This window comes from Orbicella franksi, chromosome 11 (assembly GCF_964199315.1).
Source record: "Orbicella franksi chromosome 11, jaOrbFran1.1, whole genome shotgun sequence".
Taxonomy (NCBI): Eukaryota; Metazoa; Cnidaria; class Anthozoa; order Scleractinia; family Merulinidae; genus Orbicella; species Orbicella franksi.
The window spans coordinates 2,841,634-2,869,630 of NC_138155.1; the positions used below are offsets into that span (position 1 = coordinate 2,841,634).

General features: G+C 38.6%; 2 protein-coding genes and 1 pseudogene across 2 annotated transcripts; 1 reads left to right on the forward strand and 2 right to left on the reverse strand.

The window, feature by feature from the left end:
- Positions 1 to 267: 267 nt before the first annotated feature.
- LOC145503417 (uncharacterized) lies at positions 268 to 1,539 on the reverse strand (annotated as a pseudogene).
- Positions 1,540 to 5,795: 4,256 nt separating this feature from the next.
- Positions 5,796 to 8,251, forward strand: LOC145502287 (uncharacterized). The gene has a single exon (XM_081481544.1). It carries the CDS (start codon positions 5,984 to 5,986, stop codon positions 7,148 to 7,150), a length of 1,167 nt encoding a protein of 388 aa, XP_081337670.1. The 5' UTR covers positions 5,796 to 5,983; the 3' UTR covers positions 7,151 to 8,251.
- LOC145502277 (SLIT-ROBO Rho GTPase-activating protein 1-like) lies at positions 8,183 to 27,996 on the reverse strand. Its single transcript, XM_081481534.1, has 18 exons — positions 27,668 to 27,996; positions 23,971 to 24,157; positions 21,973 to 22,129; positions 20,169 to 20,231; positions 19,596 to 19,709; positions 19,363 to 19,491; positions 17,484 to 17,705; positions 17,094 to 17,186; positions 16,585 to 16,752; positions 16,390 to 16,468; positions 15,651 to 15,681; positions 15,161 to 15,269; positions 14,586 to 14,646; positions 13,799 to 13,876; positions 13,372 to 13,506; positions 12,487 to 12,592; positions 11,423 to 11,649; positions 8,183 to 10,936 (listed from the first exon to the last, which is right to left on the reverse strand). Exons 1-18 carry the CDS (start codon positions 27,726 to 27,728, stop codon positions 9,933 to 9,935), a joined length of 3,024 nt encoding a protein of 1,007 aa, XP_081337660.1. The 5' UTR covers positions 27,729 to 27,996; the 3' UTR covers positions 8,183 to 9,932.
- Position 27,997: the final 1 nt, after the last annotated feature.

Below are 27,997 nucleotides of genomic sequence, written 5' to 3' on the forward strand. Positions count from 1 at the left end.
CCTGGTCTCGAGTAATTTCTTTACAAAATGAGTGGTAAGTCAGGCAACAGAACTTTTACTGCGTAAATGTTTGCATTATCTTTTTTAAAATACACTTCACTAATAGTGTATGTAATAACGGGAATTGATACTATACTAATATGAATTGCGTCGATAATAGATATAACAACTCTCACAAAATTCAAGTTTTGGAATTTTGTCAATCAGAATTTTTGCCATTAAACTGGGATAAATACAGGTGGTTTTTGCATGCGACAATTTCCTGTCCTAGATAACCGTAGTTTTTTCAACGGTTACAGACGGATCCACCGTAGTCTTAAAGCTCAGTAAAGTTATCACTGATCTCAGTGCTTAGTTCCACTGTCGATAATTCGCCATCCCGCCTTTTTCCAACTGCTTACCTGCTTTCGTTTCCATTTCGATTTGACTCCTTGCCGGTATTTTTGTGACAAACAATCTTGCCGAGTGATTCACGGTACCTCGGAATGCGCTACGTGTAGACAATCGGGTTTAACAGGAATTTCAGGTAAATCAATATTGCTGACATCATTAATCCAATCATGGCATTCAGGGAGTCTGCCACTAACAGTCGTACCGTCCACACGACAGTTAATGGCAAGTTATACGTGATCAATATGGCAAGAAGCATGAAATTCACGCGGACAAAATTGCGCTGCACTCGAAAATGGTTACCGTTGTCCTTTGTTCCCGCTTGGCCTTGAAGGGCTTTTCCTGCCACCATCTTCTTTCGCATAGCGCGATTTAACAGAATGTAGATGAAGATAATGGCGAAGGCTGACGGGGAGCCGTGGATGAAGAGATCCATGATAAGGAGAGCCTTTAGAGAGACACCCATCAATTGAAGACACCAGAAGGTTGCTGAGTGAAGATAGATGACTGCAACACTGATCAGGCCTTTCTTCTTTGTGACAAGGCGGCCGTACTTTTGAGGCGATGAAACCACGATATACTACGTCAAGGTGAAGGCGAAGACGATTAACAACGGTATAGTCATAGTAAAAGCACCGATTTGCGCCCCAATGCGCATGAAAAGTGCGTATTTCATACTGGCAGGATGTTGAAAGTGCAGCAACATGAAACAAGTGGCGAACATGGGTTCATGAACCAGCGCTGTTAATTAATAAGTCGACAAAGGCTCAACCGACGAGGAAATACGTTGTTGGGTTGCAAAAGATTTCCAGTGGATCGACGTAAAAATCAAAAAGGAGACCATTGGCCAAGATGGATATGGGTGCGCCTACGATGATAAAGATGACGAAGCCAAACGCAGCTTTGTAAAACTCTTCGTATGGGTTGCGTCCAACGCGAATAAGTATGACATTTGCACTTGCCAGTAAGGAATCATTCAAGGTTGAATTGCTGTGAACAAGGATTTCCATTGTGGCGTTAAAGGTTTCACTTGCTAAGTGCATGTACGTTAGAAATGCCATGCGATGGAATTGTCTCAGTGATCTCTCTTGGTTTTGATTCTAAGCTGCGAAAAAATCACATCTGTTGGTTGTACATTCTTTATGTGCCATTTGCAGAGTTATATTTACTTGTTACTTCCAGCTGAGGTATTGAATCTGACATGCATTAATTTTACTAACTTCTGTTAATTAAATGAAACGTGTCCCCCCCCCCCCCCCCCCCCACCACCACCAGGGTTTTAAAGAATTTTACTTTTTCTCAGTATTGAGTTTTGTACCACACGTCGAAGTCAATAGCAGAAGCTCATTTATTTTGTTATGCTTTCGTGATGGAAAAGGTTTCTCGGTTTTCAAATTACTACTTAAAATTAGTGACAACAAAATTGCCTTGTGTAGCTGTTTGATATAGCAGTTACTATTCATAATATTGTCACTACGTTGAGGTTTAACCGTTGTCACTCAGAGCTTTTCTTTAATAATTTACTCTTTTTCATTCCAAGAAGAGACACTCCCATATTAAAGTGCCGGAAGAGCTGATCGTGAAAATTTTGAAAGCAACTACTAAGATGCACCAGGATTTCGTCTCGTGGGCGTGGTTCAAATAGACTTTCTCATGCAAGAACTTGCAGTTATTTAAATTTGTTCACATTTTTTGGGCTTAATACTCTAAACGATACAAGGATAAATATAACATACTTGGGAACTTCTGACGCCGCCAATTAAAAGGTATTCATAAATAAAAAGTACCATGATAACTTTTGGCATTTTCCGCTGGGAGTTACCTCGGGAATTTTTCCTTTATAATCGGAGCTCGCTCTCTCTATTGAAATTTCCGAACCTGGTAGGCTAACTTTGCAAGGAAATAAAAGACGAAAATTAAACGGTATTTTCTACTTGTTCGAGAAGAATGCAAAACAGAAACACCTCACACTGTTGACATTTAAGCTGTTGACAAGGCGTTGGTGGCTCACTAAGGGTGGCTTTCCCTCACGAAGTTTGAGCATGTCACCAACTTTTGTGTTGGTTTAAACTGGGTGAAGGCTCATCTCGAGCGCTAGGCTCTGTTTAACACACAGTTTTGAGGAGTGACCTCTTAATTTCTGTGATCCTGAGATGGCTTTGATAGAGAAGGAGACCAGTGGGAGCAGTGTCTGTTGGTTTTCGATAAGCCGATGGTGTCAGGTGACAGCTTCTCTTCCATATTCCCATACCCCCAAATGGAAATTTGTTGTTTGCCGCTAACTCCACAGTAGGTAGGTAGTTGAGTTTATCTTATCTTGGTTAAGCTTTATCGCCGGGTGGTAAACTTTATTGCCGGGTGGTAGTTGTTTTGTGTTGACAATAAGCTGTAACTAGCGATATAGGTCTGGTACTATTGATAGGGTGTTATCAACATACCGTTTGCTATCAACACGTTCCTACCAGAATTTTAAAAGCCACTTTAAGTGAGGTACACATCTTGCGCCATCTACATCAACGCATCGAAGAGCAAGTCATCTACCATTGGGAATCATTTACAAGAGAAGCATAACTTTGAGATTAGTGACCTTGCCAGCAAACTTTTAATCCTAAAGAGATGCAAAGTAAAGCTAGATTGTCTGATCTAGATACTGTTTATTTGGGTCTAGAATAGGGTATCATTTTCCACAAAACTGACTGGTTGGTTGAAGATTTTATCTAGAGTAAGGTAACCAGGGATTGCCACTCAAAAATATAAAAAAATTAAATCGGCAAGTTTAAATTTAAGCAAATTAGCCTCAACAGTGTCAATAGATGGGAGGATTTTGGGAGTTTACTCTAGCATAGGTTAGCAAAATTCAGCTGAACTAGCTCTGGTATAGGCTAAGGGTTCCAGGGTCCCAGCGGCACATCCCCACCCAGAAATTTCCAAAGTACCCCCCCTCCCGGACATATATAAGCAAAACTTCTGACCTTTCTTTTTAATTTATACCTTATAATGATGCCAAGAAGACATCGAAACCTCGTTTTTTCATGTTCTTAGCTTTGATAGTCCCTATTCATTGTAAACTGTATTGACTACTACATTTTCGCTTATTAGAAATATATATTATATTTTATTGTATGGCTGTGTCTCACAAGGACTGGGAACTACCGAATTCACAAATTTGATTGGCTGAAATCGATATCGAAAGCGGTCTAGATTTTCCCATCTAAACCGGCATCTAGACCGGTTACATTTTGCGGTGAAAAAGTTTCAAACTAAAATGCAAAAATATTGACTTTTTTCTTCTAACAATATTTATTTATTGAAGTGCCAAACTGAGCCTGATGAGAAAAAGGTATAGAGGACGCGGCAAACTTTCGCAGAATTAAGTTCGCCTCATCGCCGTTCAAAAGCAAAATGTCAGCTAGTACAGCCCAGTTACATAAAAAGAATTAAATTTCTCTTGTTTACCATATAATAAACACCTTATTAACCGAGCTTAGTCGGTCTGTATGGGAGAATCTTGACCTCGGTCATGTGTACAGACCTCATTGCGTTCGGTCTGTACTCACGACCTCGGTCAAGATTCTCCCATACAGACCTCCTGCTCGGTTAATAAGAGCTAAATATTATTATATGAAAGCTTGAACACAGAAGGATTTGACCACACGTGATGATCGAAAATTCTTTCAAATTTCGTTCTGTGACGATAGGTTTTTTTCGTAATAGTTGTATATTTTCAGCTGAACGGACATTTGAACTGAACTGCGCAGGGAACGCTTTCACAAATTGGGGAATCTAATTCTGGAGAGCTCTGCTTGGCCTGCGAGAACAGAGGATCTACTTTTACAGTCTTCTCGATGGACGTTAAGAAAGAGACATAACTTGGTCCAACACCAGTTTATTCTGCACACGCTTGAAGTCGAAAATGTAATCGTCTAGGATATAATCGAAAAAAGCTTTACAAATGAACTTGCTTATATATCAGGGCCAAGCCATCAAAGCCCTAATAAGCTAGTCCAGGATTAGTGATAATTTTGATCGCAGTTCTGCACCTTTTCGGTGACGTTTTATGTTTATATTGTTTGTCCTCATGGTTTTAGTCTGAATAATCTCAAATTTCAAAAAATAAATAAATAAATAAATAAAAAAAAATAAGCAGTGAAAAACAATTTTATGCAAGAAAAATTAATTCTTCGGTTAACTTTTAATCCTGGGTTAGCGTTAACTGGCTTCCGAACAACCTGACGAAGGTGTTCACAATGCATCTTCTGACATACAAATCGAGCGGAAAGTACTTTAATTAAGATAGCGAATTCTAATCAACACTGCGACGTTTCCAAATTTAAAAATAGCGAATTAACATTAATATTCACCGCCTGAAACTAAGATATAACAAACTTGGTTGGTGTCAATAATTTAAAATTGCAAGGGAACATTATCCCAGGAATGAAAATTAACAAAACTTCATTACGGAAAAATAGTTCAGCTGGCTTGCTTCCGTGGAAACTAATATACGCGATTGAAACTCAAAAGGACAAGATCGATATCAATCTATTTGCCTACTAAATGAAAGTTGATGATGAAGAAGTTGCACAGATACAGGTGTACAAAGAATCGGCAATGTACAAAGTAGAATATTGAAATTACTACTCGTCAACTAAAAAGAGGCTTCTGTTATTTTTTCTGTTCTATAATTTTCCAGATACAAAGAAATGACTGTGCTATGGCGAATTTTCTTATAACAGCTCGCCTAAAAGCTCGTGTAATTTTGAGCGAATAATTTCCAGTTATCACTCTTTGTGGAAATCCGTTTATTTTTGTCTCCACGTAATTCCATATTGCCTTAAAGCATGTTTGTATTTGAATACATTGACTTGAAATTTTTACTTAGCTTCGTGCTAATTTCTGACGAACCCCCATTAAGTGGCCACCTTTCATTTCCTCGTGAGTGGCCACTTTAAGTAAACTTTGAGTTTTGAATGCTTTTGTCAGTGGTCACATCTTATTTCGAACTGTTATCTGTCATTGCCTTTTCCAAAACCAAATCAAAACTACGTGTATTAAATTTTGGGTGGGCGATTATCAGGAGTAAGGCCAATAAAAAACCCTCATTCGGCACGACCAAACGTTGGTTGTGGTACCTTATTTATTGTATTTTGCTAAAAACAATTTCGGGACTTTGATAACTAACTGCTTAACACGGATTAACCGCTTAGCAGGAGGCCGCTTTAACCAAAAATGTATGAAATCCTTCATCGAGCCAAATTTTGCTCGTTAGAGACTAAGAATGGTCAATTGGACCGATCTATTGCGAAAAAGAAAGTTTTAGAGAAAATTTGTACTTTTCTTTAAAGAAGTCCCTGCTGGGTATTTCCCTTTTCCATTTTTTCTTGAAATAACAAAATTACCACCTGTCTCGCCGTCAATTTAGCAATTTAGTCTTTGAAAAGTTGGCCTGAGAAACTACAAAATTTCATTCAAAATATAATTACCTGAGTGCACCTGGATATAAATATTTGGACAAGCTATCGATCTTTCAAAGCAAAAAATTGTCTTACGATCGCACGGTTAGCAGAAAGGCTTACGCTTCAAAAGTCCATCCAAGATGAACTTTACTTGCAACAACTCCTGGGCCAGCATTAGAGCAAATTTTTCAAACGAGCTCAATCAGAGTGTATCTGCTAATTTGCCAGCTTGCTCTGAAACCGCTGCACAGAGTCCATCAGTGATCAACCAGTTTGAGGATTATTACAAAGCCGCTTTCGGTTCCTCCATCTTCATCTACGTGGTTTCGTTGATCACAATCTTAGCCAATAGTCTTCTGCTTCTCATTTTCTGCGTCGACCCACTGAAAATCTTCCGCAACTCAACCACGTATTTCCTCATCGGGTTGGCCATTGTCGACTTATTAACAGCGCTGGTTCAAGAACCCATCTACGCCACTTGTTTTATGTTCGTTTACTTTCAACATCCTTTGAGGAAGAAATGCCAACCTCTCGCGAATGCTGGAAGGCGTCTCGGCGCTTTTGCTATGACGGCATCCTTTCTAATCGTCTTCGCCCTTACCGTGACGCAGTACATCGTGGTGTCATCTCCTCTAAAGTACGGCCGTCTGGTCACAAAGAAGAAAGTCTTATTCAGTATTGCGGTCATCTATCTTTACTCAGCAATCTTCTGGTGCCTTCACTTGATGGGTGTGTCTCCAAATGTTCAGAATATTATGGATTCCTTTATATACAACTATCTCTTAGTCTTTATCACCATTGCTTTCTATATACTCCTACATCGTGCGATGAAAAAGAAGATGACCGCAGGAAAATCCCTTCAAAGCCAAACTGGAAAACGCGACAATAGCAAACATGTCCGAGTGCAACGCAACTTTGTCCGTGTGAATTTCATGCTTCTTGCCGTGCTGATTATGTGTAACATGCCATCAGCTGTCATGTGGACGGTGAAACTGTTCATGGTAGACCAAAATGCTACTCCCGTGAAGACCCTGATTGCAAACTTGATGGTAGATAACCTGCTTTACCTGAAATTCCTGTTGGACCCGTTTGTCTACGCGTGGCGCGTGCCAAAGTACCGTACATCCCTTAGCAAGATTGTTTGTTGTAAAAACACAGGCAAGGAATCAAATCGAAATGGAAGCGAAAGCAAGTTATCAGCCAGAAAAAGTCTCGACGGCGAGCTATCGACAGTGGAACTGAACAAATCAGTGATAACTTTACTGAGTTTTAAGACTATGTTGGATTCCCCAGTTATCGTCAAGTAAATGGTTGTTGTGTAACGACGGGAAATGATCGCCTGCATAAATGCCCCCCCCCGGGGGGGGGGTACACCCAGAGGAAATGGGTAGGGACGTGAGGCCCGCCTCCTAAAAGCCTTACCTTATTTAAGACCGAAATCTGTGATTTTCCCTAGCCTATTTACGACCTGACCAAAGATTCGATACTCTATTTGAGACCTCACCCTTAAATCAATACCGTTTCAGACCTGCGTATTAGTTTACTAGTTCAAACAGATGTTAAAGGCAATGTCTTGTACATAAATTATATGTATTTATTCGATAGGATAGCTTCCTCTAAAAACATACCCAATTCAAGTCTAGATTGCAAAAGCCATACCCTATTTATGGCCAAAACGACTAAAAAACCATACCCTAATGTAGTTATAATGTACGAGTGAACGTTTACCTAGAAGGATAACCTTGGACCAGACACTCGTTTACAAGAGGCATGTTTTTTTCTCTTTTTGGTAACGTTGTTGGCAGCCGATGATATACTCAAAATTAGTGATTTGTGAGAGCCTCAGTATACGTAGGCGCATGCTCGTCCCCAGAGCCTCCGTTCCTTTTGGTCACGTGGTCGGCGTATTTTATTACGAGTTGCACTGGGCACTAGAATGACGTGAGCCTGTACCATTTAACAAATAACTAAGCCTAAGCCGTGTATTACACTGTGATAAAACACGACGGGCATTTGAGAACACGAGGGAAATGCAGTAAACACGAGCCGCAGGCGAGTGTTTTCTACCGATTTCTCGAGTGTTCTAAAACGTCCGGAGAGTTTAATCAAAGTGTAATACACGGCTTAGGCTTCTTCATTTCCTTTATAATATAAAGGTGAAACCAACAGGCCAGGGAAGAATTATTAGAAAAGCCTTTAAAAAAGACTAGGCAAGGATTGGTAAGAATGGTTAGTACTAAACTGACACGCTTTTTAATTAAAAAAACAACAATAACAAAAGGAAAAAGGAAAACGTAATTTCATTTGAAAAACAGCTCGACTCAATTTCCCGGGAACAGTTCCAAAGTTATAAAACGCATGTTTTATTGAGTTCATTGCTTCATAACTTATCTAACATTCTTACATACGACAAAATATTTCTTCACAATGTCTTTTTTCTTTGGAATCTCTAGATTATTTAATATCATTTCGGTCATTTCTCGAAAGTGGTTTACTCTAACTACACGGAAAATAATCAAATTTTGGTATCACTCCGAACTATACGACCACCCTAAACAGTGATTTCTTCAATGGATTAATACGAGAAAACGGAAAGTGAGAAAGCGAGATCATGGGTGCTTACCATTTAGCCAAAAATCCGAAAATTTCGGTTAAAAGTCAAATGGAACATTAAATTTTACGGAAAATCCGTTCGGGAATTAAAGACTACCTCCACAGGTAGTTCTCTTTTTTCGTTCGGAACGGAACGGCGGAAATTTCTTTACCATTTCCTAAATTTTCCAGTTTCCAGTCTCTCAGCAGCCTAAAAAAATTACGGGAAATCCTATTGTAAATTGTAAGCGCCATCTCGTTCGGTTGGTTCGCTGATTTTGGAAAAACTCTTACCGTTATTCAACGGGCATCCCAACCGATTTATTTTGACAAATGATAAGCACCTGAAAAGTATACAGTTCTCAGAATTGAAACGGAGACGGTTCTTCCACAGGTAAAAGTTCTATTAGTTTTGACACGCTTAACTTAAATGACCAAGAAATCGTTTTACAATTCCATGCTACTCTCAATCGACGCGTAACAAAATTAAAACGCGCGAAAATCGGCTGGATCGAAAGTCTGCAATTCGATCGTGCCAATTTCCTCCCGCTTACATTTGGTCTTGCCCAAATAACGGCACAAATCGGACACAAAATATGGAGCCCTTCTAAAAAGGGCGGCTACAATATTATAGCAAACGAACTAAAACAGTTGTCGATACATTTTGGACAACGAGGAAGATTGCATCTCCAGCCTCCATCAACGTAAAACTTCACCCTGCTATCATCTCATGCTTTCTTCAAATTCACTAGAGGTTGATTATTTGTATTTTGGTCGACGTTTTCCAGCGACAATCGAGAGGCTAATTCTGATAACTTGCCTCTAAAACTTTTTAGTAAAAATGTTCCGAGAGATTAGGTTTTGATCTCCAAATTGCAGTCAACAGGATAGGAATCTGGTTGAACAAGTCAAAAGTATGGCAAAAATCGTTTTGTTTCGTCTGCACACTAGGACCCGCCCCCCCCCCCCAAAAAAAAATCATAAATATATAATACTACTAATAAAACTTACAATGAAAATCAATACTTTTAGGGAAGTTGCCAATTTTATACCAGAAACGTATGTCTACCTAAAAAATTACATATTTACAGCACCATTAGAATTCAACTTTGGATTATTTTTCAAAATTAAAATGGTTTCCTGCTTTCGTTCCTTCCCTGCACAATACAAATTTACGAATAACATTATAAAACAGGACAATCCCTTCCACCCCACCCCAGCCCCTCCCGTCCTACCCCTACTCCCCCAACCACACTTCCCAACAACAAATCTACATTGCCCTGGATTTCTTTGGGACAAGAGCCCAGACTCACCCCGAGAAAAAATCTGAACTGGTACTGGCTTCTTGGTAACAAAACTCCCACCCCACCCCACCCTGACAATAAATCTGAACTAGTCTCTGCATCTTTGTAACAAAAACCCACCCCACCCTATGAGATCTAAGATTTTAGGTTACTTTTCACTTTACAACCCATGTCATGCCCCCTTCCAATACTCTCAAAAGGCAGTATCATCCCCCACGGAGCCCCTACTCTTCCCGGGATCTTCCCCTCCTCCACTAGCCCGGTGACTCCGCACGACCTGTGCGGCCTGTAAAGAAGCTAACAAGTCATCGGAATTCTTACGGAAGGGGGGTGCCGGGTTGCTTTTCTTGGGTTTAGGTAAAACCGCTGGGGGAATTTTCGCCCCGGTGGTTGTCCGGGGACTGTCTGGGGGAGTGGGATTTGCCGGGGAATTAGCTTCAACCCTCGGCTGCCATACACCTTCGCTTGATTTACGATGTTCTTCCTTAGTAGGAGTTCTTCCTTTTTCGTCTTTTTCCGGTGTCTCTGCTTGCTTGTTTGTCGCCTCAGCATTTTCTGCTTTCGCCTGGTTCGGCGGCTGTGATTTCCTGGAAGGCGAGATGCTCCGAAGACGCGGCAGTTTTATAGTCTGTTCTTTATCGGGTGTCTTTTCAACAGAGTTTTCGCTATCTTCTCTCGGAGCCTTGCGCAACAGCGTCAACTGTCGCTTCACGATATCCTCCGAGGAGATCGCCGGCGGTGCTGCTGCTGAAGCCGCTGGAGGTACCGTCTTCTTAAACAAAGACGTTCCCGAAAAAGGCGCCTGGGGACTCGATCCTAAGGGGCTCGCTGGATCAGAAGTAGGCGAAGGAACACCATCCCTCCCCCTGAGAGAGCCCTCTCTCTTAGGGATCCTTGGAGGCACATTAAAGTCCTTTGGTCTGTCCGCTCCACTGGATGAAACTTTCGGAGAAGGTGACAACAGCTCACCGGATGAGGAAATGTTTCCTTCACCGTCAGTTATATCAACCTCATCGTCGGCCGGTAGACGGATGTACGTAGCAGGAACAAAGCCGTCCGTTCCATTGATAGTTCCGTCCCACCAGTCATTGTTAAACCGTTTAAATACTCGGATAATGTCGCCCTTTTTGAAGGAAAGCTCTTTCGATGACCGAGCTGAGTAGTCAAACAGTGCTTCGGCATCTCTTGGTTCAAAGTCTGGAAATTGATCATATCACAATTTTAAGTCACGGACGAGAAATATTTATAGATCTTGGACTGAACTAGGGTCAAGCCCGTATTTTAAAAGTGTTATGTTTGCCAGTTTTAATTACAAGATAATATATTATCTTTCTCACTAACCGGAATCAACAAACCATCCCTTAGTTGAGCAGGCCTGGTCGCTGTCGAAAACTACAAGATGGGCGCGGTTGTCAAGTTGTGCTTTCAAAAGCATGAATTGGGAACTAATAGGCCTTCTTCGTATTCTCGGTACTGGACTGGAATTAGCTTGCAATGGAGGCTCATTCGTGGGGAATATCATCAAAAACAGATGAATCTCATTTGCATTAGACAAGAACCCGCATTAAACTCAGTTTCAAGCAAGTTCCAGTCCAAAGCCAAGAATACGAAAATGGTCAACCATACTCTGACATTTTTGTTTTTCATATCTTTTTTCAATAGCGATATTTCAATCTGCTATACCTTCCTCGCTGTCGCTATCCTCAGTTTCAGAGAGTGGAGCATGTGGCGGCTCCCCTGAGCCAGGGAATACCTCAGCACAGTGCTTGATCAAAAGCTCCATCATACCATTGACTTGGCTCTGATAAGCTATCATGTCTTGTTCAGAAGGGATCCGTAATAACGTCGGACCAAATACTACAGCCAGGTTGTGAGCATCCATTTTGTTGGAATCGCTGTGTTCTGCAACCCTGCACAGACCAACGTAAGCCGGTAAATAAATCACTTATTATCAAATCTTCGTCTGTAGTGTGTAGATTTGGAGTGTGTTTCTTTCGTCATCTATACACTTATTTCGCCTGTTCCTAATAGCTCTCCAAAATACTTCAAAAACACGTAAATAATAATTAATAATACTAATACTAATACTAACACTAACACCAACACCAACACCAACACCAACACCAACACCAATACTAACACTAATACTAATACTAATACTAATAATAATGACAATAATAATAATAATAATAATAATAATAACAATAACAATAACAATAACAATAACAATAATAATAATAATATAATAAATTAACATTTTAATGGGAGGCCTCCAATCACCTAGAGGTGGTTTTCAGGAGGGTTCTCTAAAAAATAAAAGTCTAGAATATGCATTAAATGTCTAAAATACAGAAGTAATAACAGCTGAAAACTTAGACTAACCCCACAATACAATGAAACTCAGAGAACCTGGTGAAAACCCAGAGACTATTGAAAACAAGGCCAAGGCGAAAGGGAAAAAAAATTAAATTCTTATCATTGCTTCAAAAAGCAACTACAACAAAGTTACGTGCTACACGAAAAGAGAGGAAGGTCCAGTGACTCGCCAGGACAAACTGGAGAAGTTACACTAGAGAGTGTGAGGGGTTCGCATGATGGACCAGTTATCCCGGCCATACAGGGTGGACGAGAAGGGGTTAGAAAACCACCTACGGTCACTTCATACTACAGAACACAGAGTAGAGGTGCTGGTAGCCAGACTTTCACTTTATTAAACCTGACTAAGAAGCTGCACTTACGATACTTACAAACTCAGGAAAGAGAAAAGGTACTCCATAACGCGAACAACTGACCCAGGCAAAGAATTCAAGACAGTCGTTAATTCCTTCATACTATCTTCTACTGAAGAAGACACTGATGAAACAATGTAATGGATTAGTAAAATAACATTGATTTACAGGAGAGAATGTTTTGAAGCATATCCAAGCCTAATTACTTAGGAACCTTGATTTAGAGTATTTTCCCGCGCTTGAGAACGGTTGCATGCTCTAGTTAGCCGTACATTTTCCCGTGTTTGGCATTGATTTTAAGATTTCCCGCCGTTAGCATTGGTTGTATCAATTCCCGCGCTTTGCACTGGCTCCACGTTTTCCCGCGCTTTTCACTGTTAGTTACGTTTTGCCGCGCTTAGAGGCAGAAGTAAAGCTTTCACTGGGTTTTGATTGGTTCATTTCGTACTATGATTATTACTATGATTACGAAAGTTTGGTGACCAGGGGCCCGTTTCTCGAAAGCCCCGTAAACCTTTCTGTTTTAGATACAGATGGACTAAAAATGGCCTTACGGGCCCGAAAAGTTTCCGGAGCTTTCAAGAAACACGCGCCATGCTTTAACGTTCAACTTGTGTTGTTGTCACGGGCACCTGGCTTCGTTTCCGGTGGCAACTTGTCGACCTTTGACATCACTGACCGAAAAGCGCGCGAAATTGCATGCGACAATAATACCACCACTGGAAACGAGGAAAGTTGCGTGTGGCAACACCGTAATTTCAAGTCCAAAACTTCGTCACCAAAGCTCCGTCGCGCCTTACTCGACTGATAATCGTAGCAACGCAATCTCTTTGTTTTGGCTTGAGACCTGGTCTTAAAAGCATACGCTATGTACATGTACAGGTAACACAATGTGTTACTTACAACTCGCTTTGATGAACTCTTGATAATGTGAACTAGGGAAGAGCGGGTCCTCCAGTTCTCTGAAGTAGACCCTCAGCAATCCAGCAACAGCGTTGATATCTTTCCAGTGATTCAGACCTGCTAACGGATCACGACCTAAAGAAAATACTACTCTTTGAGCTAAGAGGTAATACATGCAGATTAGCCACTTATTGAAAAAGCTAAACGGCGATATTTCAAGTCATTTCAGTCCCTGATGTTGCAAATTACTTACAAATAAAAAGATACCTCATCATGAGTATTTTCCAAGGTAGAACAACACCAACAAATTTGAGAGTTTTTAAATGTCACTCTTTGTGAGATCATTAATTTCATTCGCAATCATATGATTACCGACAGACGAACTGTCGCCTTCAGATCAACTAAACCTCTCCTGACTAATATTTACCATTTTCAAACAGCTGTTTCATGTCGTTTATTTCCGTTGTGGATCCAGATAGTCGAAATATTCCCTGGTGATCTAGACCTGAAAATAATTAATCATGCATAACCGACATCAACAAGAGGTTTTATCGGCTGGGAAAGTGGTAATATATCAAACACGACAGACCGTGTTTGACCAGATTTCCAAACATCGAGAAGAGAGTTGAAAATACGACGAGTAGCGGAGTATTTTTCACGAACTATGAGGTGTTTGGAAATGAGGCCAAACACTAAAACTAAGGAGAAAACGGAGAAAAAAACCGTAAAATCCATGCAAATTACGATCAGATATCCGTCACCGTCACGTTCATGATTTCCTTTGTTTAAACTTGATGCATTTTTGAGTTTGAGAAAAAAATATCACTGACGTACTCTTACTTTCCCAGCAAAATTCAAAAGTAAGTAACAACCAATCAGGACACGATACGTCATCAGTATGGACTTAAACATTCGCGTTCAATCTCCGACGTTTTTCTCGGAAGGTAGGGGGTGGCGACTCGGCCTATACAGTTTCTGCCATACAACCCGTATACAACTGGTCTGTAAAGTGACAGTTCTACAGAAACGAAAATGATTTTGCTCTACCAGAATTCAGACAAACGACACATGAATGGCCTCAAAGAGCTGTAAGCTAATGCCAAGTTTCCCATCCGTATACGTGTATAACCACGACTTCACTTTGACCAAAAACAAAAAACAAAACAAAAAAATACAAAAATCACATATGTAAAATATTAAAATAATGTACTTACCAAACTTTTTAATAAACTTGACACAACTTTCTACTACTTCAGGAATTTCTCTTCCTGTAATCTGTAAATAAAACCACATTTTGACTACAGTACTTACATGTAACTTCGGTGGACTGCAGTATTAATAAATACAGTATGTAACACTGAATATTAATTGCTTGTCTAGTGTGATAACCCTGGGTTTAAATCATTCACACTATCTCGTGACAAAATAAAAATAAATAAATATTAAATAAATAATTACAATAAATATTAATTGACCCCTCCCTCAATGGAGCCTTTCAGAGCCAACGGAAACAAACCACAAAACAATTAATGTCAATGAACATAACCTGGTTAAAAATTCCAACTGGCAGGAGGCAGACAGTTTTTTTATAAGCTTAGTCGAGATGTTGAGCTAAGGTCTACCGAGAACAACACCAGGTAGTGGAGTGGTCAATTAAGCTAAGGTCAGAACAGGGCTTGAATCCTCCACCTCTGGATTCCAAGTCCAGCCCTAACCACTCGGCCACGCTGCCTCCTCATTCATGAGCACCTCAACATACATATAAATAAATAAAAAAATGTAAACTTACGCTAATATAATTTTCTAAATTGCAACCAAACACTTTGGTTTTCTTGTGCACAGATTCCAGGATAGCTGAAGCTTCCTTGGAAGACATGTCCAAATGAGGCCTTTTAAACCTAGAAGAGAGAGAGTCTCCATAAATATATTTATTCCTTAAAGGAGCTCAGTCACGGTTTGCACAGTTTGAAAAGTTTAGCCTAAATTTTTCAAGTTCGTCGTTTGCAATCCGTCTCAATCTTCGCCATCCTTGACCATCCTTGTTCCTTTATGGTTTATTACTATCTCTTTGATGTTTTTCTATCTTAGTAACCTATTATTTTCAGGTTTCCTTCCATTTAAAGGAGATTTTGTACATGTTACAACCTTAGTTCATTTACAAAAACTCTGTAGAAAATAAAGTTTGAATCTTCAGCACTTCCTCACACAGGAAACAAAATTATAATAAATGAACAAAACAAATATTATTTCACAATAATAAATATTTATTTTCATGGTACCTGGCTCCAACTATGTCTGGCGTTACTTCTCCTATAAAGTAAGAAAAGGAATTTATTAAGTAAACTTAAAATGTTTTTTTTTTCTAATGAATACCAAACTACCACTTTAAGGGTAAGTTTCTATTACACTTAGTCAGCTACATATCAATTAAGGTAAGCACAGTAGGCTTGAAGCAGCTCAAGTAGCTACTGTTTGCCACACAAAGTAGCAGTACCAGTCGGAGCAGGGGGTGGGAGGGGGCAGGGGGGTATGCCGTGGTCTAACAAAGGAAATTTAGAAGGTATCGACAGTGATTACCGAGCAAAATGTAAATGGTGTACATGTATCTGAAATTGAAAACTCATCTCATCGTAGTAGATTTTTTTCAAAATAATAATGATACATGTAATGATAATGATAATGATAATGATAATAAGGATAATAATATTAATAATAAATAGGCAATTAGGGAGAATCTGTGAAACTGATCCAGCTTACAAGTCTTCAAAATATGGTTTACACAGTAAATTTTGGAACTTAGACAATGGCCAAAAGTACAACTATTCACCCTTCAACCCTCAAGATTAATCAGCATCAAAATCAATATGATGTAAAGAATGAAAGTGAACAGAATATTGTCATGATGCACCTTTACATTCCCACAACATGTCCCCTAGTGTGTACTGACCTTTAGGTTTGAGACAAAAGCATAGCAACCATAAAAGAGATTGGCATGTCAAGGTTCACAGTGCTACTAACCTAGTGTTTTAGTCAGCTTGTCATTCTCAGCTTCCATTCTGACTTTCAAGCTACTAGTAAGAATAAGTTCTCTCATTTTCTGGAAGCAAAATGTTAACATACCATGAATAACATCTAAGCAAATTGGCACAGAGCAACAACACACACACACACAACAAACAGTTAGATTTACATTACATATATGAACTTCCATACCGCAATATAATACATTTCTAAGTCTTCGCTGCTGTTTTTGATCGAATGACAGCTTGCTGTTCCATTGACAGAGTCTACTTCACCGTTGGCCAGTCTCATCATCTCATTGTCCCACTGCCTGTGCATTTCACTAAGTGCATCACACGTGGCCTCTGCTGTCTTTTCAATCTATTGACATTAACAAAAAAATACAAGGTATACAGTTTATTTAACAAATCATGTTTGATGTAGATACCATATAGTCAGTAGAAACCATGTGATTTGAAAAAAAATTGTCAACCTGTCATCTAAAGCTCTATTCAGAAGTTAATTCTTTAGCACACTTACATACAGCACTATAAATAACATTTTTAATTGCATGTGATCCTCTCTTTGCCTCTAGCTGGACTTTTTCCTCTATAGTCCCTAGTTCAAGTTCTCAGCCATACGTGGTAAATATTAGACAAATTGGTAGCCTCTTGCTAGACAGATTCTTACACAAGTTTATGTTTCTGTTTGTTGGCACTAACCTCTTCTGTTTCTGCCTTGATTTTTTGAAGTCTCTCATACACTTTATAATGGTGTTCTATTACATCTGTCTGTTGAGGTGACACCTGATTCAACTGTAAATAAAAATAAACAAAAACTCAGCAGCCATGCAAATCCATTGGCACAAAAAAGGTGATTAACATATAGAAAAGAGTTCAACTCCCACAGGATTGGTTTAGGGTATCAACATGGTTGCTATTTTATTGTTTTGGGACACCAATAAGGCTGCCATGACATTCTGTGAAACACTCTATTTGTACATGTAGTTTCTGTAGAAAAACACTAGAGGGATAAATTCATTCTCCCCCTCTTGTACTAGTATAGTATATTCCACTGCATAAAGGTTCAATGTAAGTACTGCAGGCTCCTACCTCTTCATCACTGTAAGGCAAGTAAGCAAAAGTAAACGGCCGGGTTACTGTTCCTTGATTGTCATCAAAGAAGTACTGCTTGTCTTTATCAGCTTCAACGGTGAGCTTAGCTTCACGCAAACTATCGGCAGATTGAATGGTTGCACTGGCAAGGTTAGCCTCTGCTGTCACATAGGCTTCAACACCTCGCTTGAATGACTCATGGTAATTACAGTCAAATCCCTACGTGTACACGTAATAATAATTGCACATATTTAGAACATAGCAACATACACGTAAGAAAAATAAAAGTGGTACTAATATTATGATTACTTGTCTGGTAATTCATTATAATTATCAAAATATTATAAGCAAACTTAGAGATATTGTCTTAAAATGACCAACAAATTGACGATTTGCATGATGGCGTCATTTGACTACAAGGACCAGACTCCCCCACTTTTCCTTTTTTCTCATGCTAATTAGGACAACTGCTATGTCGTGGTTCAATGTTACCCTTTATACAATTTGGTGTTTTCCAACAATTACAGTGATCCAAACCCTACTGTGGTTAAAAATTTGAAAAGTAAGGGAGAAACAAAATGATTTCTGGTAACTGTAGTCAGATGATGTTTTTGTGCAATTGTCCTATTCACAGAAAGTACACACAATGTATGTACATGTACATTAAAAGTTTTGACAACCAGTTTCAGGCTGGTCAGTTTTTACACCTTAAGCTTACAAACACATGAAGGGCTAAATGCTATATGTAATAAATGGTTGAAGTTGTCCTTTAGTAGCATTTTGGAATAGATACATGTAGATATATTGATTCAATTGAATATTTTCTTTCATTCCCTGATGATGCTGTAGAACGGCAAAAGCTTGGAATTGCAATACAGTAGCTCAAGGCCTCAATTGAATTGATATATCTAACTACCGTATTTACCCGTGTATTAGTCGATCCCGTGTATAAGTCGACCCCCAATTTTTGAGGCCAAAAACTAGATTTTCTTAACTTCCAGGTAAGAATTTCTTGGAAAACTTATCTTGTATTTCTTAAAATTATCTTTCAGCTACCACAGATATGTAAACAAATCACAGCATGTTTCAATGCGCAGTTTTAAAGCTTATTATGGCACGTATACGAGCGTTTTACCCAGTTTAGCAACACATGTGCATGCAGACTTTTCGATGATAATTTTTGTAAAATGCTCACAAAAATCAAACGTAAGGATTTCAAACAAGCCTTTTTAAGTGCGAAGAGATTAAAAGTGGCTTTATAAGACAGGCAAAACACCAAAGAAGCTCACGACCTTCAGAATGACGCCATAAACAAAGTGCAAAGCGTGTGTTGGGAACTTGGTAGTCAAGCCTTGAAATCGGTCAAGTACTGGTACAGAAGTCCTCGCCCTCGTATCCTGCCAGGTTACCAAGCAGAGAAGTTCCAAGCGCGAAAGATATTTTCCCCGAGCGGCTTTACTACAGCTTTATTTAAAGGAAAAATATTGGTTCTTTATGACAAAATTGAGCCAGTGATTGTCTACAAGATCCAGGTTAAAATTTAACGAATAAATGTTGATGCATTTTAACTTGAAGCTCTGATATGGAGAGACAGATCGCTAAGCGAATGTACGTTGTAAACTGTGCTGCCGCTTATCACATGTTTGTTAACATTGAAAGACAATTATTATGCTAATTATTTGACTGGCGCTTGGATCTCAAGTTTTGACCCATGTATAAGTCGAGGGCGAATTTTTGGACTGATTTTTAGGTCTTGAAAGGTCGACTTATACACGGGAAAATACGGTATATGCAATATTATCTATTGCTACATGTAGCTTACATTCTTTCTTTTTACAAAATGCATGGATAATGATACATGTATGGCAATACTTACATCCACCAATGTGCTAAGGAATCTATTGTAATAATTTTCCAAGAAGCGGTTTGTTGACTCCAGGGATAAAACATAATCATTCTTTGCTTTCACGCACCTCTTCTTGCATTCTGTAAATTTTTGTTGATGCTACACATAAAAAAGAAAAAATCAAATTGATTCCTAAAGAATTAATCATCTAACATGTAAATTGCACACTGTCATATAAACTTGGAATTAAAGCAATTCAATACCTTTCCTACTTGTTTGGCCATTTTTTCATTCTTTCGCCGGGAATCTTCTGTCTTTTGAAGTTTCTGCTCTGCAGTTTTGCTCTCTACAGCCATACTGTGATAGCGATGGAGTTTCTACAATGAGCATGATTACAAACAAATATCAGTGAAGATGTTCTACAGATTACTGCACCTTTCAATGGCATGTGAACTCTGCCCAATTAATGGTTTCATGTTTTGTTACCTAACTGTTAACCATCTTGGCAGAACTCCCAGGAAACAGAGGTTTACAAGTACCTCAACGGATTGAAAAGGTTGTGCCTGTGGGTTGTAATTGGTAGATTTTGCCCATTTTGTTTGTCTCTTTTTTTTCCAGGTTTGTTTCATTTTCATTGTAATTATTATTGTGCACAAGGGTATGTACATGTAGTTTACAGAACTTAATTTCCAAAAAAAAGAGAAAACACTATTCACACAAAATACCTTTAAATAACAGGCCAAAGTTGACCTAAATTTCAGCTAAACTAAAAGTCTTCCAACTTATAAAAAAGCTCTATATTAGTCAAAATTCTAAACAACAACTACAGTAATCACCCTGTTAAGTTCTTGAACTGACTTGAGGAGTTCGTCTTGTAGGGTAGTAGCAGTCTCTCTGCACTGCACAAAAAAAACAAATATCAGCCACTAGTAGACAAGTGTACATACATGTACCGTGAATCCTTGAATTAACCCCCACCCCCCCCCCCCGAATAAGCACCTCCTTCAAATAAGCACCCCCTCCCCTCCCCCTATTTTGTGGACAAGTAATGAGACTGCAAAGGATGTATAGTTTTCGTCGTGTAGTATTAGATTTGTACATTCTTTCAGTTTGTGACCACGTGAATTTTTAATGGTGTTGCAATTTAAACTTTAGGATCAGCTTTTTATGTCAATAAACAGCTTAATATGTTGTTGTTTACATGCAGATGATGTACTAAAAGAATGATCATGTCAGGCCATGATTTGGGAAAAATTGAATAAGTGCCCCCCTCCCCCCTCCCCCTCGAATAAGCATCCACTGTCTTCTCCTAAATTTGAAATAAGCGCCCCAGGCGCTAATTCGGGGATTTACGATAACTCAAGTGCTATACAGTACAGACTTGTCACAGGGCATTTTTGTATTATTTCAACAATAAGATCATGAGCTCAAGAATTCTATTAATAGCATGATAGTGCCCTCATGTACTATCACGCATACAAATGGGAAGCGAATAATCTTATTGTTTTAGTACAAATCTACTACCCATTCAAAATCTCTATCTAAATTTATCCTCTTTACAGACACTAGCTTTAAAAGCACAAAGAAGTGGCCACCAGTTTTTTAACAAACACACACTGCTAGGCTACTCACTATCTAGCCAATCATAGCACAGCATTTGTAACAGAATGCTAGTAGATTTTATCATTTGTACTAAAATTATTTCCAATTGATACATTGTACACTCACAGTAGAATCCTGATTTTTCAAACTTCCAAATATTGGGTTGAAAATTGGCTAGTTCCAAAAATCGAGGGTAAAATTACAGTGACTCAGGGGAGGGAAACAACTTTTACATGTAGTCTGCGTTATCAAGAGGTTTGAAAAATCGACGGATCAAGAAACCCAATTCCACTGTACATATACAATGCTGCCCAAGTCTTAAAGGTAATGGTAAAGGTACATGTAAACTTTATTCAGCCAGGGTGGCCCATTCAACGACGAGGCTGATATCCAGAGGGGCCCTGGACTAAAAGTATAATAATTAAAAGTACAAGACATCGTGATAATGTTTTGGGACATTAATAAAGCTTTTGCAGTTCAAATCTGTCCATAATCTGTGGCTTGCAAATTAATTTCAACTTACAATGTTTCCCTTACTCTCCTTGACAATGCTGGATTTCAAGAAAAATGTAGTAAAGTTCTGGTCACATATAACTATTGCTGGGTACTGTGATTACTGTACATATGGTCTTAGGTGTCCTGCAGGGCACAATGAGGAATGAGACTGTGATTACATGGGGAACCAAATGGGTTTCAAAAGCACTCAGTCAGGCCTGGTTCACACTGGCGACATAATGACATAAAAGACATAACAACATACAGTAATCCCTTACAAGTGCCCTTACTGTACGTCGGTAACATGAACATTGACATAAATTAAGAAATAAGGAAAAGATCAGCTTTTTTTTCCTTGTGTCATAATGTTCATGCTGTTATAAAGTTGCTTTTAAATGCCATTATATCGGGATGTTCACACTGCAATCGTAATGACATAACATCCTTCTTATGTCATTATGTTCATGTCGCCATGTTGCTAGTGTGAACTAGGCTTTAAAAGAGTGCCCGTACTTCACTGGATGGGATACACTGTGTAGTTACCTTTTTGGATATTCTTTGACAGTCGTCGCTTATAATCATAAATCTATTCACAATGTTGTTGGAAACATTGTCACTAAGGCCAAGGTGCATCTTAGATTTGTTCTTTGTTTCAATGAGGACTTGCTGCCATAAATCCATAGTGGTTCCCTTCTCCTTCCTGAATAAAAAAAAATATATATATCAAAACAAAACTTCATCAGAAAATCTTCAAGAATTAACAAATTGATGTCAGCTTTTCAGGTGTCTGCCCTGTTATTGATATCATGAATTTCATCAGAGTATTGTCAAAGTACAGTGTAGCTGTGGATCCACGACGTGATATTGTTGTTTCACAAAAACAAATTGTCGAATTTTGTCCGCTCTTGCTCGTTGCGTCAACATCGCATCACATACAAATTCATGTGTCTGTCTGCTTATTGACAACGAAAATTAGCCAAAGAGTGTGTGAGAATTTCTGCAGTTAACACAAAAAATAATAATTATATGTATTAAGTTTACTATAGACCTTCAAGGGCCTATTTTGTCCAAAAATATTTTTTACACCAAATTTAAGACGTTTACTTTATCTGAATTTTCCAAAACAAATATTTCAAAAACATAAAACACGAATGAGCTATCCACAAAAATGTAAATTCTTACAACAAGTCAATGAACCGCAAACTGTGATAAGCCAATGAAAATGTGTCAACCTTTAAGTTGAGCAGTAACAATTTTTGCGGCAACTGATCTCATTGGCAGAGTCATATTTCACTTCTTTTGCTTATCCTTTACGTCTTGCAATTTCTCGCAGAGGTATCTTCGCTTTTGTTGATTATTTTCATCTCTTAAGTGATAGACTAGGTGCTTCGCATTCCCACATTTGAACCCAAGTGCAAAATCGCAAGCGAATGTTTCGTCGATGCCCTGCTCTAGCTTCTTCTGGTACAAAAGTTGATTGCCGTGGAATTACCGACGAATTTAATCGCTGATATCTGACAAGGTAGCTCCTCCAAACGCTCCTTTCTCCTGCTTTACAGAGTGTTTTTCCATATTCTACTAAAACAAACAGGCCGATGAATTGCGTGTTTAGTTTTTTCTTTTTTTTTTTAAATGTTTAAATATCTGCACTTGACTCGGCTCGCCGAGTAGGCCTGTTCAAGGCTCTTCTGCTAGCATTCCTCTTTTCCCCTTTTCCTTCTTTACCATTATTTTACCTGCTGATTCCATTTAGATGCTGAATGTTTCATGGCAGACGATGTAAGATATAAAGATATACTGTAGATGTAAACATTGCACATTCATTCCCAGGAAGCATTACTGTAGCCCTCCGGGGAGTTCAAAACTGCGTTTCATTGGTTGGCAGCATGGCCGCATTGACAACCGCTTCAGTGAGGTACAAAAAATGTGAATTTCTTTCAAGGCCGAAAACTCAAGGTTTATTTTTGCGTGAATTACCTCTATTCAAATGAATTAATAGGGTATGTAGATTTATTGGATTTTAATGAAACTTGGCCGAAATGTTCGTCAGATATTAGCGCACCAAAGGGTGTGAGGCTTTTGCGAAAATCAAAATATTTTTCCTTTGACGTCCCATTGATTAACAGCAGTCAGAAAATTTTCTATTGTCCAACTTTGAAAGAGATTTTCTAAGCAACCAATAGAAATATCAAAAAAGCCTCACACCCTTTGTTAGCCCATCATCTCCTGATTGATAATGTCCAGTCAGTTTGGATGTCCACAGTAACACAAAGGCTGGTAATTCAGTTTACATGTAGCAAGTGTGGTCATTCTAATTTACGTTTTTAGGCTTGCACATGCCTATGAAAACAAAAATAGCAAAATATATTGTTATTTTCGGATTCTACAGTTTATTAGCTTTACCATGATATATAGTTTGCCGTGGTTTTCTTTAAATCAGTACGTAAAGAAAGCATTTTCCGGAAGGCACTCCTGAAGGTCTACAGTACATGTAACCTTAAGTACATGATATGAGTACAGGCATTTTTAATGTACATGTACCTTTGGGTTTTGTGCCTTTGGAGCTTGTCCAAATACATTCTTGAAAGTCTTTCTAAGTTTCTAGAGTAGTCCAGTTCAATCTCTGACAGCCTTCTAAAAAATTCCTGCAAATCAGCCAGAAAAAGAATCTTTCCTTCTGTTCTGCTATCAAAGCATTTCAGTTGTTCAATCACGATCTGGCGCACCTCTGAAAGAAAATAACAGTTATACTATAAGTAAAGCAACTTAAGGTTGGCACATGCCCCTAAGGGGCATGTTGTGGGGACATAAAGTGGGGACATAAAGTGGGGACAAGCTCCTTCAATAACGCACAGGACACATGTTTCAGGGATAGTATGTAAGTTGGTGCACACAAAGCAGATTGAGGCATAAACATGACTGTGTTGTAGCAGAGACAGTTTGCAAAAACTGAAGAGGTCATAAAAAATTTTGTCCCTGCTTCATGACACAAAAGTTCATACCAGTTGCAGGGACAAAATTTTGTCCCTGCAACAGAACTTTTTCATGTCACACAAGGAAAACTTGCTGCAACATGTCCTGGCTTCACGTCTCCACAACATGTTCCCTACAAGGAGTGTGTGATGACCTTCAAGCCCAATTAGCTCTTTGTATTTTACTGTTTTCTGCAACATGAACCAGCTTAGGAGCATTGGTAATCTGTCATGCAAGGTTATCCCTCTGTTCTCTCTCTGATTTTTCAACAATTTGTGGGTACCCATTCATAATCTTGGGCAGAGCGAGGCAATGTCAGTAAATTGTTCTGCCCAGCATAGCTGGGAAGCACAGGGTTAGACCAAGCTGATTGATCCAGAGTCCAGCACAACAACCATTAAGCCATTGCACCACTCATTGTAACTGATGTGCAGCAATGCTAATTTTCTAAGCAAAATTATACATGTACATACACCTCCAGTTATTTGACGGTTTAACATCTAACATGCGTGGATACTTTGGTAGCTGCAAACTTGTATTTTAAAATTAGGAACAAGCAAAATTTCTATGCATATTTTATATGCTCTTAAACCAACAAACACAGAGTTTATTTTTCAACTATCACGTCATTTAGGTCTCTAGTTTTTGAAATACATCACGCATCATCAGAAACTTGTACCGATCACATAAGGCAAATGTGAGTGAGTAAAAAAAAAACTGTATGTAGTGCAATTAGGGCTCATAAATGATATTTTGCACGTTTTCTTGACCTAATATGGTAAAATGGAATAATAAAACAGTTTACATGTATGTGTATTTACAGTCAGATGAATACATTATCAATAATTGGATTTCTAAGAATTTTCCTTTTATCTTTCAGAATAACAAATCAGTTATGCACTGATAATTCCGGGGATTTTCCTGAGTTTAATAATGACAAATGTAATATTTTGGTGAACTTAGTTTGGATAAAATCAGAGCTTCAGCGTTAGTTCTGTTTTGGTAGTAATTTAATCTACGGTCAAGCCAAGCCCTACATTTAAGAAGGAAGTACAAATATAAGATCATCCTAAGAAGACGGAAACTTCCTGTTCTAGCTACTTACTCATGTACACATGTCAAAAGCTGGGCAGAAAAAAGCTAATTTTTATCATATTACTGTATAAGTATTGTGTTTTGTTATATTTATGTTCTCAAAGATATTAGCTAATTTTGCTACCAAAAATTCAAGAGTAAATAAAGTACATATAGTTTATACATGTAGGTTCATCTATGTATGTATGTATGTAATGGTACCAGGATTACTTCCAATAATATATGCAGGGTTGCTTCAGGAATTCTGAACATTTTTGTTTAAGAGGAAGATAACACATGTGTATATCAGCAAGCAGGATTATACCACAGGAAGTGGGTTGCAGTTAGAATAAAGATCAAACAAACAACTGTTATCAGTGAAATCATTAAATGACAATTGTTATGCTTTCAAGAACATGCAATACAGCAATCAGTAGCCCAACTACACCTATAGAATGTGTCAATGTTCAGAGCTAATCCATTGCTTGAAAAAACAATCTAACTGACCCATGTGTGTAATGCAGGGTTACAATTGAATAATTCAACATGTGATCACAGATTGAGTTATATTACAAATATCTAACTGCAATAAACAAGACAGTAGTAATTTTCAGGTGGGAAATAACAGCGACACATGTACAATTATAGCAGACTTTTAAAACAATGCCAGCATAAATATGTTATGTGATATACTTGATACTTCCAGGCTTGAGTTCAGTGCTGAAACTAAATACCAATATAGCTTTATAATTTAAGCTTGAAAAACTATGCCATTTGCACGTGAATCATTCATAAAAGGTTACCAATGAAGTAGGTTTATAACACTATACATATGGTTGTGCACAGAAAGATGTGATTATGAAATATCAGTTTGAAAATTCAGTTTATTAAATAAACTTCACGTGTTTTGTAAAACTTTACAATATTCACCAAAACGCAGCGATTTACATGTAGACAGTTGTCGAAAGTGTGAATGTTCCATTTTGCTACATTTCGCGACCCAAAACACGACAGTATAGAATTTATATTTCTTGATGCTCAGGTTAAACAGGAAAACTCTCAACTTTCTTTTGTAGTGGTCTCCGTTTAGACACGCAATTCTGCTAAAAGCGAATACCTTTACCCTAAACTTGCTAATGATGGCTCGAGAAAGTCGGAAATTTTGAATAGCAGTGAATTGAACACAGGTTGCTAAATTCAGAAAGGCTTCAACAACATTTAAAATTAAGCGTACAATAATTAGAACTCAATAAGTTCTAATATCACGACAAAGTCGAGAAGCCATTATATTCACACAACGACAAAGCAATTTGTCAAACTACAAAAGTAACGAATTTGTGAGCAAGGGTCCAACGAATTTCAATAATGTCATTTGTGAATGCTTTTGTGGCATCTTACGAGATCACTCCGACCAAACTTTCCCTTATCTCGAACGCAGCTCTTCAAAATTTCACAGTAACGTTTCGTTTTGAAGAGTTTTAAATATTTAATGCTTCTAAACACGTTTAAATTGACAAATTTAAAGGAAGACTCTCCACATTTTTGACCACGAGGGAAACTACATGTATTTATTTAAACGAAATTGAAAAGTATAATTTCCACACACTGGAATCGCGTTTCTGGCAAATTTATAGGCACCGTGAAAGCTTGGCACAGCGATTTATGAGACACAAGGTGTACTTAATTTTTGAAAGCAAAGATTCGTGCCTGAGACTAAACATATCCTTTGATTGTAAGCTATTTAGAGAAGTTTGCTTGTTTTATAGCAACAACGTAAACCCATATTTCTTTACTGATTAAATTTACTCCTACACACAACTCTAATAACACCATTACATTACACTGTAGAATGGAATATCGAGCTTTCGCGACCTTCTACTCGTAAATTTTGCCCTTTCGAAGAAAAGGGAGTTTATCTCGCCACTAAACAAGAAATAACAAGCCAAATTGCCCAATATTTACCGACCGTCTAGTGGAAGTCAAACTGCGCGCTCAACAGTTATCGCTGTTATTAAAACGACAAGAGAACTGCCCCCTCATTCTACGTAAGCTAGCAAGAACACTCCTGGCCGGAAGCCGCAAAGGCGTATATTTCGATCATTTTCTCGGTATCACCGTGTTTTACATCAACTATTCATTTATTCTCCGCCTCTAGCAGCGTCGTTTCAAGACAGGACAAAACAAAACTGACCTTTCGATTGAGTGTCGAACTCCAACACAGCCGCCTTGCCCTTCTTCCCACTCGACGTCATTTTCAGTCTCTAAAACGAGTACGCCTCTACGCCATCTTGATACCAGACGATTGTACTTTCACGAGGAAGGAATCTGCCAGCTTTTGGCTGGTTTAAAGATCAAGAAACTCTTTGTTTTGAGACCAAAATTCGCGCAGATAGGAGATCTTGCTGGCCGGAAGGAAACTTCGGAACTGCGCTAGCACCCAGGTTCCTTCGACTTGGGGTATCGAAAGCGAGGCCATTATTTCATTTATTTACTATTTTTATTTTTTCCATGCCCGGCCGGC